This window comes from Gekko japonicus, unplaced genomic scaffold (genome assembly GCF_001447785.1).
Source record: "Gekko japonicus isolate JY-2015 unplaced genomic scaffold, Gekko_japonicus_V1.1 scaffold1072, whole genome shotgun sequence".
Taxonomy (NCBI): Eukaryota; Metazoa; Chordata; class Lepidosauria; order Squamata; family Gekkonidae; genus Gekko; species Gekko japonicus.
Window position 1 is genome coordinate 102,044 of NW_015173154.1, and position 16,003 is coordinate 118,046.

General features: G+C 48.4%; 1 protein-coding gene across 1 annotated transcript in view; it reads right to left on the reverse strand.

Moving 5' to 3' along the window:
• Positions 1–16,003, reverse strand: part of VWA8 (von Willebrand factor A domain containing 8) — a gene marked incomplete at its 3' end in the record, with an annotated part of 127,269 nt that overhangs the window by 100,749 nt on the left and 10,517 nt on the right. Inside the window, exons 2-8 of the mRNA XM_015422395.1 lie at positions 10,633–10,763; positions 9,465–9,575; positions 8,819–8,986; positions 7,080–7,244; positions 5,831–5,880; positions 4,484–4,592; positions 3,657–3,761 (exon numbers count right to left, since the gene is read on the reverse strand). Of these exons, the coding sequence (XP_015277881.1) occupies positions 3,657–3,761; positions 4,484–4,592; positions 5,831–5,880; positions 7,080–7,244; positions 8,819–8,986; positions 9,465–9,575; positions 10,633–10,716 (792 nt within the window). The remainder of the gene's footprint in view (positions 1–3,656; positions 3,762–4,483; positions 4,593–5,830; positions 5,881–7,079; positions 7,245–8,818; positions 8,987–9,464; positions 9,576–10,632; positions 10,764–16,003) is intronic.

Consider the following 16,003-nt stretch of genomic DNA (forward strand, 5'->3'; position numbering starts at 1 on the left):
TGGGGGGTAAGTTGTATTTTCAGGTGGGCAGTATGTCAGCGAGCTGCCATTTCCTTGGGACACCTCTCGTCCCTTTTCTTGTACCCACCCCCTCCCTCACTCCTGTAGTTGTTATCCTTTGCATGTAGCGCATTAGTAACTGCCAAGGTTCTCCAGCTGGTGTGATGTGGTGTTGTGTCTTGACGCTCTGGCTTGTTTAGATTTCCCGTGTGAACTCTACGAGTGTTTATGGAACTGGCCGTTGCTGTTCTCAGGCCGCTTCGCGCCTTTTCTAATCTGTAACCTAAAGAGGGAAATGAGCTCATTGGTTTAAACCTTGTTTGAAGTTCCTTTAATACACCTTCCCTGGGCATTGTAGTTATTCCTAACAATCTCTGTATGTTCGTGATCAACCATGCTTTGGAAATAAATCTTGCTTCATTTTGAACGTGGATCTATTCTCCTGATTTGGGATCTAACAGATTTCAATGTTTATGCCAATGACGTGGCCTCCACTTAGGCAACAGACCTAGTGTTGTCCATGGCAGCACTGGGACTCTCCCAATTTGTAACAACCCCCACTCATTGGGCCAGACACATGCTTGATTTGATCTTCACAGCTGGGTAACAGTGGACCAGATTACTGCCTTGGCAGTGCCATGCTCGGACCACCATGCTCTGAGGGCCCATGTGAATGTTCCACTCCGACCCTGTTTAGGTGGCGAGCGCATTTTAGCTCGCCCGTGGAGCCAAATGGACCCTCTACAGTTCCAGACAGCTCTGCAGGATCCAATGCCCCCTGGCGGCTCATTGGATGAGCTCGTAGGGGACTGGCATCGCTCACTGTCTGCAGCCATCAACGAGATCGCTCCCTGGCGCCCTCGCTCTAGGCTTGCTTCCTGGTTTATCCAGGAGTTGCGGCTTAGGAAACAAGGGCTGAGATGGCTAGAGAGATGGTAGCAGCATGCTCGCAATGAAACTACAAGAGCATCCCTATAGGACATTTATGAGATCCTATGAGGTGGCAGTCAAAGCCGCAAAGAGAGAGTACTATGCGGCCACGATCGCGTCTGTGAGCTCATGCCCAGCCCAATTATTTAGAACAATTCGGTCTTTAACTGTTCTTCCACAGGGCAGACTACATTCCAGAGAACTGGATATTGGCTGTACAATCCATGCACGGCTTCGGGTCAGGTTATGGATTATTTCAGTCCGTTCAGCCTAGAGGAAGTTGACAAATTGCTCTTAGCGGTACACCCGACCACATGCTGCCTTGACCTGTGCCCGTCGTGGCTAATTAAAGCTGGCTATGATGGGTTGTGTGCAGCCCTAAAGGAAATTATCGACAAGTCTCTCACGGAGGGACTGTTCCCTGGGGTGCTCAAGGAAGCAGTGGTGCGTCCTCTCTTGAAGAAGCCATCCCCGGATCCAGCCAAATTAGCTATCGGCCAGTTTCCAATTTGCCCTATCTGGACAAAATAACAGAGAGGGCCGTGGCAATCCAGCTACAGAGCTTTTTGGATGACGCTTCCATTTTAGATCCTTTCCAGTCTGGTTTTCGCCCGGGCCATGGGACAGAGACAGAACGGGTTGCCCTCACGGACGATCTCCGGAGGCATCTGGATTGGGGCGGTTTGGCGGTGCTGTTGTTGTTGGAGCTGTTGGCTGCATTTGACATGGTCGACCATCAGTTACTGATCCACCGCCTTGCCGATATAGGGGTTCAGGGGCTCGCCTTGCAATGGCTTGCGTCCTTTTTCCACGGTCGGGGACAAAGGGTGGCGTTAGGGAAACAGCTCTCCCAGAGGTACCCACTAGTGTGGAGTGCCTCAAGGAGTGGTACTTTCCCCAATGTTATTCAGCATCTACATGTGCCCCCTTGCCCAGAGTTATGGGCTGGGATGCGGATGACACCCAGCTCTACCTGTTGTTGGGCAGTCAGTCTGGCTCCAGACCGGAAGATTACAAACTGTGGCTGGTTGGCTTAGACTGAGTCAACTGAAACTGAATCCGACAAAGACGGAGGTCCTGTGCTTGAGTTGGGGCAGGCCAAGGGTAGGGATCCCACTCCCGACCTTTGATGGGGCACCAGTGGTGCCAGTGCCAGAGGTCAGGAGTCTGGGAGTGCTCCTGGATGCTGCCTTAACAATGGAGGCCCAGGTAGCAGCCACTGCCAAGTCGGCCTTTTACCATCTTCGGCTGATCAGGCAGCTGGTTCCCTTCCTCGAACACAGTGATTTAGCAACAGTTATCCACAGTTACCCTATCAATGTCTCAATAAACTTTATATTCTTTGGAATTACTGTTGTTGGGAACTGATTTCTCCAGGGGTCTGACGGCTGCATTAATAAGTCCTTAAATGGAACCAGGATTTTTAAAAACCCAGCTCAAGTTAATTTATCTGCCCTATCAGGAACTCGGGGTGTGTGTGTGTGTGTTCAGTGTTTTGTCAAACAGGAGAAGAAAGGTCTAGGGGTGACCATTACGGTAGTTATCTCCTGCATTAGTTTCCCTATCCCAGGCTTCTCTGACAGTGGGGGGAACATTTTAACCTTCCAGGACATTCAGTTGCTGACCTAAAAGTAGCAGTTCTTTTACAAAGGAATTTCAAAGGGAGATTAGAAAGACAGGCTGCTGAAGATCAAGACAATGCATCCTTCTGGACTGAATTGAGACCTAGGCTTCCTGTCTCATTACCAATGCTGATTTCTCCATACCTACTACCTCTCTGCAGATCACACCTAATCCAATCACACCTGCTACTGTCATTTGCCTGCTAATGTCAATATATAGGAAAGATAGACTCCCATTCTAAGCTGTACCTGAAGAAGTGAGCCGTGACTCACGAAAGCTCATCCCCTGCCACATATTTTGTTAGCCTTTAAGGGGCTACTGGACTCTTGCTCTTTTCTATTGTTGTCCTCACAGAAATCAGCCAGGGTCCAAATTTCCTAAGTTTTTTGCTTGACCTAGGAGCTCAATATGCACGTGGGGAATCCATGCATCAGAAGTGAGGCAGAAGGCCACTTATTCCTGTGTCCCACTCCTGATTCCTTAACTAATGTTAACTTCAGATATCACAGTCCTGCTGTACACTGCATGGGTCAGGCCGCACCTGGAGCCCTCCTGTGTGCAGTTCTGCAGGCTTCTCTTCAAAAAGGATGTGGACAGAATGGAGCAGATGTGGAAGAGAGTGGGAAAGACCAAGCCCACCGACAAGGAAAGGCTAAGCGATTCGGGAATGTTCAGTCTGGAAAAGAGGAGGCTGAGGAGGGACATTATTTCTCTCTTTAAGGCTGTCACTCAGAGAAGGGCAGGGAGATGTTCCTGTGGGCGGCAGAGGACAGGACTCGCAACAATGGGTTTAAATTACAGGCAGAAAGGTACTGGCTGGATATTAGGAAAACTTTTTTTACAGTAAAAGTAGTTCCACGGTGGAATGGGCTGCCTAGGGAGGTGGTGAGCTCCCCCTCACTGGCAGTTTTCAAGCAGCAGCTTGTCGAGCACTGGCTAGGGATGCTTTAGGCTGATCCTGTCTTGAGCAGGGGTTGGACTAGATGACCTCTAGGGCACCTTCCAACTCTATGATTCCACATTAATGTGAGAGAATAACAAGATCCAGCCAATGGCCCCCTAGAAGCTACATATGCACACAATGAACATTTACTTGTACTTACTTTTAATGCGTCTTCCACTGCTGTCTTCCCTTCCTTGCCTAGCAGAACCTCATAGGGATAAAGCCAGCAGACTAGATGCTGGATGGGCATCAGAGGGAAGGAGTTCTTGGGGGGCAGGGGAGGACACAGAAGAAGTGAGAGGCACGTGAGATCACCAATGTATTCAACGCGGAAAGCATCAATGCCAGCATTCCTAGAACAAGGTGGGCCATCCATAACCATTTCGACAGTAACTTCGCTGGTCCTACCCTCCAAAGTTCCTGATCACAGTTAATGTGAAGGAAAGGAGGTCAAAACTTGAACATCAGCTCTGGAGATTTTTAAAGAAAACCTGCAAAAACATTCCTCTGCATGACAGCTGGCTCCCAAAAGTCCTTCACAGACTAACTAAGGCTGCAATTTTAAAACATTTTCCCAGGAGTAAGCCCCACTGAATAAAATGGGCCTTACTTTTGAGTTAGACCTGCTTAGGATTGCTCTGTCCAAATTCACAAAAATGATAATTTCCTTGGAACTCATTTTAAATATATCTTACAGAGAGAGAGACATATGTGCACATATGTGACTTGGAAGGTGTATCAATAGGTACTTTCACACTATTGAAAAGGCAGAAGAATTCCTCTAACTTCAGCAGTGTCCTGCTAGCTTCACTCCAAGGGCTTCCCAAGACTGCAGATACGTCCTCCCGTCCCAGTCTTGCCAGGGATTTAATCCAAGCCCTAGATCACCAACCCTACTACTATTCACCCTCACCTAATGTTATGACTTAACTACACAAACAGCAAAAAGTATATAGAAAATATTTCTGCATATTTGCATGGACCTACCAGAATCTTTACGGCGGATGATAAGCTATCTAAAGGGAAATCAGGAAGCCCCATTGCAGAAGATTCTTGGGTGCAAAGAGTTGTTGCAAAGGACAAAAGCTGGGAAATTCTACAAAGGAATTAACCAACAACCATTTTTATCCTTAGATTTACAACACTAAAGCAGTATTCAGATTCGTGACTAGAAAGAGTCCAGAAATCCTCCACCCCACACACAGGCCACGAATGACGATTTCCTGGTCTAGAGCTAGCCACAAATCAGACACACTGACAAACTACTCTTGTTTCCTTGATCTGATATGCAAGATTTGGTTTTCTCTAATGCAGAACACACTATTCTGCTAAATCGCCCAAAGTACACCCTCACGACCCCCAGTCGTCATTACCCTGTCTTTCTCCGCAACGGGGGCTTGGAGGGCCTAACACCATGCTCCTCTCCTCCACTTCTCTATTCAAAACTGCCCTGTGAGGTGGGTGAGGCTGAGAGGGTGTGGCTGGCCGAAGGGGTCAGAGCGGGTGTGTGTGTGTGTGAGAGAGAGAGAGAGACCTGGGTCTCCCAGGTCCTAGTTCAGCACTCAGACCACACTGCACCATGCTGGTCCTCATGACCCGTGAAAGCCCAGAGGGCTTCACAACAAGGATCCCGGGCCAGGCCGGTAATAAAGTTTCAGCTTCAACTGATAAAGGGGCTCGTCTAAACTTATTCGCTGAAAATTCTTCTCCAACCAACCTCTTTCAAAGACACCCTGAAAGTTACAACATGGCTCAGAGTACGATCTGAAGCAGAGTTACAATAGTCTAAGGCCCACTGGTGTCACTGGGTTTAATTGGGTGTAACTGAGTTTGAGATGGCACTGCTCATTTCGTACTTCACTTTCAGGGCGATTGTAGAATCGCCAGAAGTTGTAGCAATGGCTGCTCCTTTATTTGACTTTAGAAGGAGATTCCACAAGTCCACAGAGGACAGGTCCATCCACGGTGACTAGCCATGATGACTAAACAGACCCTTCGCGTTCAGTCATCCTCTGGAGGCCGGTCCTGGGAGGGTTTGGCCTCCCCTCCCTCTTGTAGACCTCTGGCGAGGGGTGTGTGTGTGTGATCTGGTTGGCCACTTTGTGAAATGGGAGGCTGGACTAGGGGGACTGTTGGTGTGATCCAACACAGCTACTCTTACATAGCTTCATACTACCGCCATTCTGCAAGGCAGGGCAGAGCAGCAGCAAAATTCACGTAATTGCCTAAGCAGCTATTGGCGTCTGTGTCGCGTGTCCTTGCCATACCTCCTGACATTCATGGTGGCTCTGTAGGTAAGCCAAGAGCAAATTAAAATCATTTTAATGTATTTACCTCTCCGTTGCAACGTTAGATCCAATACAATATAACAGTGCAAGATGATCCTAAAACAGAGCACAATATCACGTATCAGGCAACAGTGCCTCGCTTTACTGTACAAGAGCCATGCTGTCCCATAACCATTCTGTAGACCAGTGAACCCCAATGTGGCGCCCACAGAGGGCCATGGCACCTCTCAGTTTGTTTCACGGCACCCCAAAATCCAATAGCCTTGAACAGAACAATAAAATCCAAGGAGTTTAAGGTCATTCTCTAACAACAAACACAGTCGCAAAATGCTGAATTCATCCTGGGCAGGTGGGACCAAGCCTCTCTTGAAGCAGCAGTGCTGGCTGCCAGCCTGCTTCCCAGTTCAATTCAAGGGGCTGGCCATGACCTCCAAAGCCCTTCATGGCCTGGGAGCCACCTCTCAGAAGGCTCCGGCGTGGCTCAGGCTTTGTGGGATGGGCTACCTGAAGAGGTGGGGGGTTAGGTTTGGTGTAGTGGTAGAGTGCGCGGACTCTGATCTGGGAGAGCCGGGTTTGATTCTCCACTCCTCCACTTGCACCTGGCTGGATGACCTTGGGCAAGCCGTAGTTCTGATAAGAGCTGTTCTTGAAAAAGAGCCGTTTCTGTCAAGAGCTCTCTCAGCCCCACCCACCTCCCAGGGTGTCTGTTGTGAGGAGGGGAAGGGGAAGGAGTTTGTAAGCCGCTCTGAGACTCCTTGGGGTAGTGAAGGGCCATGGGGTAGAAACCCAATCTCCTCCTCTTCTTCTTCTCCTTGCGGATCTTCTGGAGGTGCTCTGGGGCCTGCCTATTGGCTAGGGCTTTTGAGGGGGGTTTGAATGGCAGGCATCTTTTAACGGGGGAGGAGGGAGTGTTATTTTATTCTGGTTTTAACAAGAATTTTTTAAAAACTATTATTGTAAGCCTCCATGTGATTGGCCATACTCCCCACTGGACAGTCATTTTGTGGCAACATCCACCGCCTTCTCTCAGCATTCCAAGGTGTGTGCATGCTGACATGGTTACAGACCACTGACTCTCACAACTCAGTTTCGTACACAACCATTAACTTAAATATTGTAAAGACTGTCATCTCTGGTATCAAAAGGCTTCACTGCAGAGTACAGAATTAATTTTTAGTACGTCATCTTCAATACGGAATGCGCAAACTAATCCTGAGTCAACATTTTAAGATTAAACAAAATATGCAAGCATAAAAGCTTTGCGCACGAGATCACAGGTTTGTGACATGACGTACCTTAAAGGGAAGGTAGTAAATATCTCTAGCCTGAAATCTAGACCGAAGAGGCGGGTCTAACGGGTTGCCCAAATATCGGGGCACAGGAAGGCCCAGGGCTATCACTCGGAAGTCTTCGCTGACTCTAACAAGTTTCCATGCATCCAACTCTCCTTTCTTATGTTCCTAAATAAAAGGAGATTCCAGCAGCATTTTCAGAAAAAAAGATCAGGTTTCTCAAGTGGACCAAAAAAAAAGAGGACTTTTGACACAGAAAACTTCGAACTCGTATCATCATTATTTTCAACACAATGCAAACATCCGTGCACTTTTTAATGGACCACCCAGTTCTTGTTTGCTGTGTTTTCTCAATGTGAACCTCAGGACTGTACAGAGCTGAACAGAAGAGCCACAGCTCAGGATCATGAAAGAAAAATTCAGCCCCCCCCCCTTTAACCAAGCATGTGTTTCCACCCTATGGAGTCGTCACCTGCCCTTCCTGTGGAAGTAGTCAAAGGGAAGGAGTTCTTCTCTTGCATTTTTATACAGTTTACCATGAAAATGCTGTTAGAAGTGTGGATAGTTCAAGAATTTGAAGTCGTTCTAATTTGCGCACCAAGTCAGAACCTTGAAAAGGTGAAATATGCTCTATTTTATGCATCTTTTAAAATCACCATTTTGATGATACTAGATCCCAAAGGACCAATGGTGAGCATAAACTGCAATTATATACTGGTTAAGAGGAGATAAAAAATACAGCATAATCACAAAAACGTTATTTTATATTATGTTGCCTGAAGGCTATCCTTACAGAAGCATTTTTCTGACTGCAACCCCCCTTCTGTGCAAATTCTGAAGGGACAACAGGAAGCTGAGCTGCAGGAGCCTCCGGCCGCACTCTTCCTAAACAGGCTGCATTCTGGCTGGAAAGCTGGTGAGCGGGTTGACAAGCGATGCCCACAAAGTTCTGTGGCCTGGAAACGGCTTTCCTCCCAGTAGTGCTAAAATCAGTTACGTTATTTAGAGCAGGGTCCCCCCCCCTCAAAACATTTTGAACCTGCAGGCACATTTTCAATTCTGACACAGTATGGTGGGCGCAGCTACGGGAGGCGAAGCCAGCCACAAAATGGCTGCCGTGGCTTGCCTTCAGCCACACAGTGAAGATCCTTGTTGTCATGGCGGCAGCTGCTTTCAATGCGACGCTTGAAAAAATCTGCAAAGCTAATGAGATCTCCAATGGCCAATCAGAAGCCTTGCTGGGCAAAAGCCCCATCTGGCCCCACCCACCTTCTAAACACCCTTGTTGAGTGCCAGGAAACGTGTCGGCCGGGGCCCACGGGGACCATGTTGGGGGGGACCCCCTTATTCAGAGTTATGAGGACTCAGAAAAGAGACTACAGTAGTTTTTAAAAAAAAAGTTCCAGGAAGAGGATACAGCTGACCACGACAGACCCAAAGACCAAACAGGCTACTATGTCCTTTGGAAAGGGCATAACAGACCTTCTGCTGAAGCCTGCACAATGACACGCCTGCTGGGTGGACGGATATGATCCCGGCATTTGGGGCAAACACACTTGGGACTTGCAGGGAGACAAAACGGGGGCAGGGCAATGCCCCGAAGGAACGAAGTAACCAAACTGCGAAGGACAAGAGCTGTACAGAAGAGCCACAAAGGCTGCTTTGGCACCTTGTTTCCGTTCATTCCAGTAACAAACTATCTGCCCATGAAGCAAACGTGAACGTCAGTTTATTCCTAGTACCTTCAGCAGTTTGTCGTAACGTTCTGCTGACACAAGGAAACGGCCGTCTTCAAGCTGCATTTCCCTGTTCTCCAGTAAGTTGTTCAACACTGGCAGGACGTTCCGCTCCGCCTTCTCCAGCCCTTCCAGGACCAGGATCCTACCTTCCGTGGCTGCACGGACGGCACACTAGGAACCAAAACGCGGAATCAGTTGCGGGAGACAGCTGCCCAAACACAGAACCCCACCACAATGTGAAGCGCTAAGTTTTGCTCCAACCTGCCTACGTGGCTTCTCAGCATCTTCTTTTAGGCCCCCAGATAAAGAGGGGAGGAGTGTGAAAGAACAGGAAGAAGAACAGGAGAAGAAGATATATGAGGAGCTGAGAGGTGAAAGGGGCAAGATGAGGAAAGGAAATGAGAGACAAAAACTTTGACAAGACGAAGAACGAAATGGGACGAAAAGGCAAACCGTTCTTTCCATGTAACTATAAAAGACCCTCACCCTTAACCTCCTTAGACACAGCAAGTAAACTAACATTATCCGTAGCGAACCAAAAATGCTCTGGTTTCTTGGGATGCTGAAAGAGAATAGGAAATGCCCCCCCCCCCAAGTTTCTCCGGCAGCCAACTCTAACCAGTGTCCAGGGGCTGTTACAGCTACTCACCTGGTCAACGTAGTAGGCCGTGCCAGCTCGGATCTCTCTCCGCTGTTTGAGGTCTGCTTCTGTTGTGTCCCTGGAGAGGGCAATGTACTCCACTTCTCGCTGGGTCAGCTCCTGCAGGACACAGCACAAGGCTGCTGAATGAAACCCCACCTGAGAACCAACATCTTCACTCAAGGGAGATCACGACGCACAGCTTCCATCAGTCTTTTGCTCGCCTGCTTTACTTCCCTCAAAGACTGTTCAGCCATAAAAGTGTACCTGTCTGAGTTCCCACTCCTCGTCAAACCCCACCCTCTCCAGGCTCCACCCTGCAAATCTTCAGGAATTTTCCAACCTTCCCAGCCAACCATCAACCTACCTTTATCTGCCCCTGATCTCTACCATCTGGAAAGCAGTTTTAATTCTGAGTGATCTCCAGCCCTCACCTGGAAATTGGCAGCAGTGATTCCCCAGGAGGAAAAGTACAGTCTTTCTCCACAGTGGAGACCAAAGCAGATTACATCATTCTTCTCTCCCCCTTTTTGATCTGCACAAAAACCCTGTGAGGTAGGTTAGGCTGAAAGTCTGTGACTGGTCTGAAATCACCTTCTCAACTTCTACAGCAAGAACCTGGGTCTAGCAAATCCTGCTCTGAAGCGCTAACTGCCCCACCTAGGGTAGCCAACCTACAGGTGGAGCCTGAAGATCACCAGGTATCACAACTGAACTCCAGACAACAGAAGAAAACAAGTTCCCCCCCCCCCCCCGAGAGAAAATAACTGCTTTGGAGGGTGGGCTCTATGGCATTCTGTACAGCAGTCTTGAAGTGTTCGATTCAAACTGGGAAATCACTAAAAGGCTCTTATTCACCAGAGAGTCAGCCATACTGGCCTGCAGTAGAACAGCCAAATTTGAGTCCTGAAGCACCTGACAGACCAACCAGATTTGAGAGTCAAAGCTCTGCTCTGGTTGGTCTCTAAGGAGCTCCTGGGCTCAAAGCTAACTTGTTCACTAGATACTCTCTCACCACATCATCCACTGCTCGCTACTTCACAGGGCTTTCTGCCAGAAACCCAAGCAAATGCCTTAGACTGGTGAGCTCGTGCTGACTGTACTGAATCACATAAATTGTTAGCACTGACTTGAATTTCCCAATGAAGAAGACAAGGTATCGCTTCAAAAATCTTACCAAGTATTGCATAGCTATAGAGCGCCGCAGGGGCCCGGGTGGCCCTATAAGGAAGACATCTTGGCCCAAAAGGTCTTTCTGCATAATCCATCGTAGATGCTGGGTAATAGACTGAGCCAGAGTGTCTGAAACTAAATCGAAAAGGCAGAATGTACTGGGATCTTAGTTGAAAAGCAGTAAACACAGATGTTTATCCCAAATAGCATAACCCACCCCAACTTTTGGCTGGTGGAAGTAGAGTCCCACCACCACCGCCACCACCACCACCTTGTTCTTCTGAAGAAGTGAGCAGTGACTCATGAAAGCTCACACCCTGCCACATATCTTGTTAGTCTACTGTTTCCTTTAGCAACTATTTTAAAATAAGTGTACACCCTTTCCAGCATCTCACACCTTGTAATTCAGCATAAAAATACCAATACTAAAACACTTTTCAACAATGCAAAAATTGCATTTAAATTCAAATGTGCTTCAATGCCCAAATAATAAATTTTGCATTAGAAAAAAATTCGGACACATTTTATGACTGTGGAGGAATACAGAACTTGGAAAGAACTGGGACTCCCTCCCTTGAGAACAGTACATTTAGTTCAAAATACAACTTGCAGGCTATTGCAAATTATATCAGTGGTGTACTTTGCCACAATACTGCCCTTCCCCATATGGGCATTTCTACACCCTTTGCAGCTTAAAACCCTTTTGATATAACTAAGGGTCACGCGGCGTACAGCACAAGATAGGCAAGGCTGCAAGCACCATGACACCTGCCCAGCCAGTGACGCTGGACAGTGAATCAGCACCCCAATCGGAACTGAGAGAATTCCACCCCTGCAGTGACTGCGGAGTTATGGGAGGAAAAAACTCTGGACACGGAGGCTGCGGTCAGGCATGCCTTTAGATCTGACATAGCTGCGAATGCCTGATGGATCTAAAGGGCACGGTCAGGGAAAGGTCCCGCAGTCGTCAGCACCCCCTGCTGCCCCGACACAGAAGTGGAGTTAAGAAACACGGGGGAAAGTCCGGTCCTAACACTTGCCGACAGGCCACAGACGGAGTTTCCCTGGTCTGATTGCTCAAGCACACTCTCAGGCTGTTGGGATGGTCTGCCCATACCTTCCCAACCGAGTGCCATTTTTTCCCCTCCCGCTTAGCAGTATATGCATAACCGCATACTCCATGGCAAACCCTCAGCGCAGAGGTTCAATTCCTCATTTATCCACATGGGAAACAAAAGGCAAAAAAAAAACCCACTCAGCCGAACACGGCATCCAATCACACAGTGACGGGTTGAACCTGCAACACAAAGGGACTTGTGATTGTGCAACTGTGAGTCAAATTCCATTGAAGGTAATGGGGCACTTCCCATCCACATCAAATGGCACATCTGACCACAGCCTGAAGGTCTATATTTATTATCTTCTTTTCCCCAATTAAATTATGCCAGACATTCAGAAACATTCCAGTGATCTTGACCTCGCCGCCTTAGTGAAAATCTGCTGCATATGAAGTTCTACAGTTCCTGTTTTAATTTTGTACTAATTAGTACTATTTAGTCCTGACTTGGATGATGCAGGCTAGGCCCGACCTTGCCAGATCTCAGAAGCTAAACAGGGTGAGCCCCGGCTAGTAGCCTTAGTAAAAATCTGCTGCATATGAAGTTCTATAGCTCCTGTTTTAATTTCGTATTAAAATACTAATTAGTACTATTTAGCCCTGACTTGGATGATGCAGGCTAGGCCCGACCTTGTCAGATCTTGGAAGCTAAACAGGGTGAGCCCCGGCTAGTATTTGGATGGGAGACCACCAAGGAAGCCCAGGGCCCTTATGCAGAGGCAGGCAACGGCAAGCCCCTTCTGAACGTCTCTGACCTTGAAAACCCCATGAGGGGTCACCATGAGGAGGCTACAACTTGACATGACCTTCCACCACCACTAGTTAGCTATGTGCACATGTGTGACTGGTAAAGCGAGCCTCGTCTATAAGTTAGACTACTGAAAAGCATTTGTCTATGGCATATCCTCAGTAGGAGGTTTGCAGGGTGGGTGTTTCATTACCTGCTATCCCTCAAAGATGACACAATACTGAGGAGAGTACCAAGCCATCCCTGGCACCTCCAGTTAAAAGGACTGGGCAACAGGTGATACGAAAGAGCTCTCCCCGAGACCCTGAAGCGCTGCTGCTGCCAGTCTGAATAGATGATCCTGACCCTACCAAGGGTCTGATTCAGTATAAGGACAAATCGGTTTATGCTTCATGGGAAAGATGGGTGGATAAGAAAGAATGATGGGATGATAAGAAAGGGATACAGCAGGCTGTGAAAGGACAGAAATAAGTGGGGGACTTGTTTCTAATATCTGACATTGTCCAGAAGTACTTGCAGAAGAGTCACAGTCGGTGGGAAGAAGAGAGCGTGAACTGAAATCCCGTCCTTTCCTTACTGCCAACACCGCACCAAAAACGAATGGCTGCTTCCACACGGTGATCATCCAAGTGTGTGGCGTTGCCTGGAAGGCAACACACAGAGGGATAATTCCCCACCCTACCCTGAGGCTCCCGCTCTTGAAATCCTGTGCTTCTGATGTGCCGGCCAAGCAACAACAGCCACTGGGGTTCTTCCCCCCCCCCCAACATTTTGGAGTATCCCCACACACACACACCTGAAAGCAGCACAAAACTGTCAAGTCACTCCTGACTTATGGCAACCCTGTAAACTAAGTGGCCTCCAGAACACCCCAGGGTTGACAGCCCTGCTCAGGTCTTGCAGACGAAGGGAGGACCCTCCTTGTCAGACTCCAGCAACAGTCAGAATCAACGACTTCCTTCTTTAGAAAGGAAGTTTACTGATCAGTATTGGCAGAACGTCTCTACTTCAGGATCTGTGTTAAGTCTAAGCTACAAAGCGCGGGGCAGATAGATAGGCAGGGCTCAAAGGAGGGCGCAAGGTGGGTAATCAAGGCAAAAGCGAGGGCCCGCCAGAATCTAACGGCTCCAACGGGGGCCCCGGCCCCGTTCCCAGCAGATGATGTCACATGCAGGAACCAAGGCCAAACACATACACCTGTATGCAGATGATAAGGGAGCACCAACCCAGAGAGCAGGAACGCGAAAGTCACATCCCAAGGGACCCCTTCCCCCACACCCCACGGCTCCTATGGCAGCCAGCTGACACGCGTGGCTTCCTGGATGGAGGAGTCCCTCCATGTCGCGTGGGGTCTTCCTTGCTTCCTGCTGCCTTCAACATTCCCCAGCATTATTGTCTTTTCCAGTGACTCTTGCCTTCCCATAATGCGGCCAAAGTACAACAGCCTCCATTCATTTTAGCTTCTAGGGAGAATTCAGGCTTGATTTCATCTAGAACCCATTTATTTAGCTTTTCTGGCAGTCCACGCTATCTGTAAAACTCTCCTCTGGCACCACAGTTCAAATAAGCCAGCTTTCATCATTGTCCAGCTTTCACACCCATGCATACTAAGGGGGAACACCACCGTATGAAAAACGTTGATCTCAGTCACTAGCGACACGTCCTTACAGGTGAAATAAAAGGCCACATGAGCCCCTAAGAGCCTGTCCTCAGGGTACCTTATTGTCAATGATCCGTCTTGCACGCCTGGTAATGACTTTAACTCCAGCTGGTAGATACCCAGCTGCGCATATAGGTGAAATAAAAGGCCAAGTGAGCCCCTAAGAGCCTATCCTCAGGGTGTTGTTGTTCAGTCGCACAGTCGAGTCCGACTCTTTGCGACCCCATGGACCAGCTCCCTCCAGGCCTTCCGGTCTTCCGCCATCCTCTGAAGTTTGCTCAACTTCATGTTCGTTGCATCGATGACACTGTCATCATTGCATCACGTTGCATCCTCAGGGTACCTATTGCCAATGATCCGTCTTGCACGCCTGCTAATGACTTTAACTCCAGCTGGTAGATACCTGTGAATTTTTCATCCCTTCCCCAGGATTTAAACTAATCAATCTACCTAAAACATAAGCAGGTATCCCAAGCTACTCAGAGTAGCAGCAGGACCTGGACCGTGTCAATTCCAACCACCTCCCCGAGCCAGTCCTTGGTCCTTAGGTTTTAATTCAGCCAAGTGTCCAAAACCACCACCTGGCCAGCCTCTTCATAGCCCTTTCCAGCCCCAACAGCCCTATCAGGACCCACAATACAAAAGGGCTCTTTCAGCTAGCAATTTGGATTCAGGCATCCTATGGAACCAGACACAGATCCTGCCTCTCCCAACGGGACCCCCCCCCCGAGGAATCCTAGACCATGGTCCCGTCCGTGTCCCCCCCTTGTTCGGACAGGCAAAGTATATGTTTGATTCTCTCTTTTATCCCTTCCAGACACAGCAACTACCCTCCCCAACCTGTGTGGTATCTTTGCACAGGACTAGACTGTGCACGAGCGTCTTCTGGGTGGCAGTGCTATTCTGCTGGCCTGCTCCGCTTTCAGCTTGCTCTCTCTCGCTCGCTCTCCACTTTTCTTTATCCTACCCCTTTTGGTCTACCTAGAAGTGTATGTGCCTCGTTCCATTTCTGGGGAAACCGCGCCAGCTGTGACCCCCCCCCCACCCGCGCGCTGTGGCTGAGTCGCAAAAGGGGACACAGACAGCTGCAGGTGCGGAAGTTGCACCTGTGCACCGGGAGCCGGTTGGGCAACAGTGGCTTCCACGGCCACGAAGCAGGTGGCGTGTCTACACAACAGCTTCCCTGCACTTTTCCTGCCTCCGCCTGCCCAGGCCACCGTTCCCCTACCCCAGGCCACTGCATTCGGGCTTTCTAAAGAAACTGGCATGTTGCTACAAGGTTGTAACCTTATCAGGATCTCTCTGCTGGTCCTTCTATACCGCCAGCTTTCATTTTAAAAAGGTCAACTCTCTCACATATCTCCACAATGAAAAGTCTACTTAAATTGGAGACTTAAATGAAAGCAAGGATTTCTGTTGGGTGTTACAAGTCAAAACACTTCAGTATTTACAGGGTTAATGATGTTTGTTAAGTCACACGTTTGTTTGTAACCAATCTGTTTAGACAAGAGAATGCCCGGGAACTTTGGAGCTAATTTGCTAGTCTGATTGGAAACCAAGGTGTCAAGTATTTAGCATATTGGCTTCTCCTCCCGTTCTTTGTTCTGACTGAGAAGGAGACGCCATTCGGCTCTTCCCGTTTTACCTTTTAGCTGCAAGGATGTAGACATATTAGCTCCTTGTTATTTTCATATCCTGTGTACCTTTTTCCCATGTTAGGTTTATAGTAAACTTTTATATTTTAATACACACCATGGACTCAGTCTCTTAATACTCTGCTGACTTACTTAAAAAGAATCCCAACAATTTCAAATGTACGAGTGGAGAGATTGTTCATTATAACACTACAG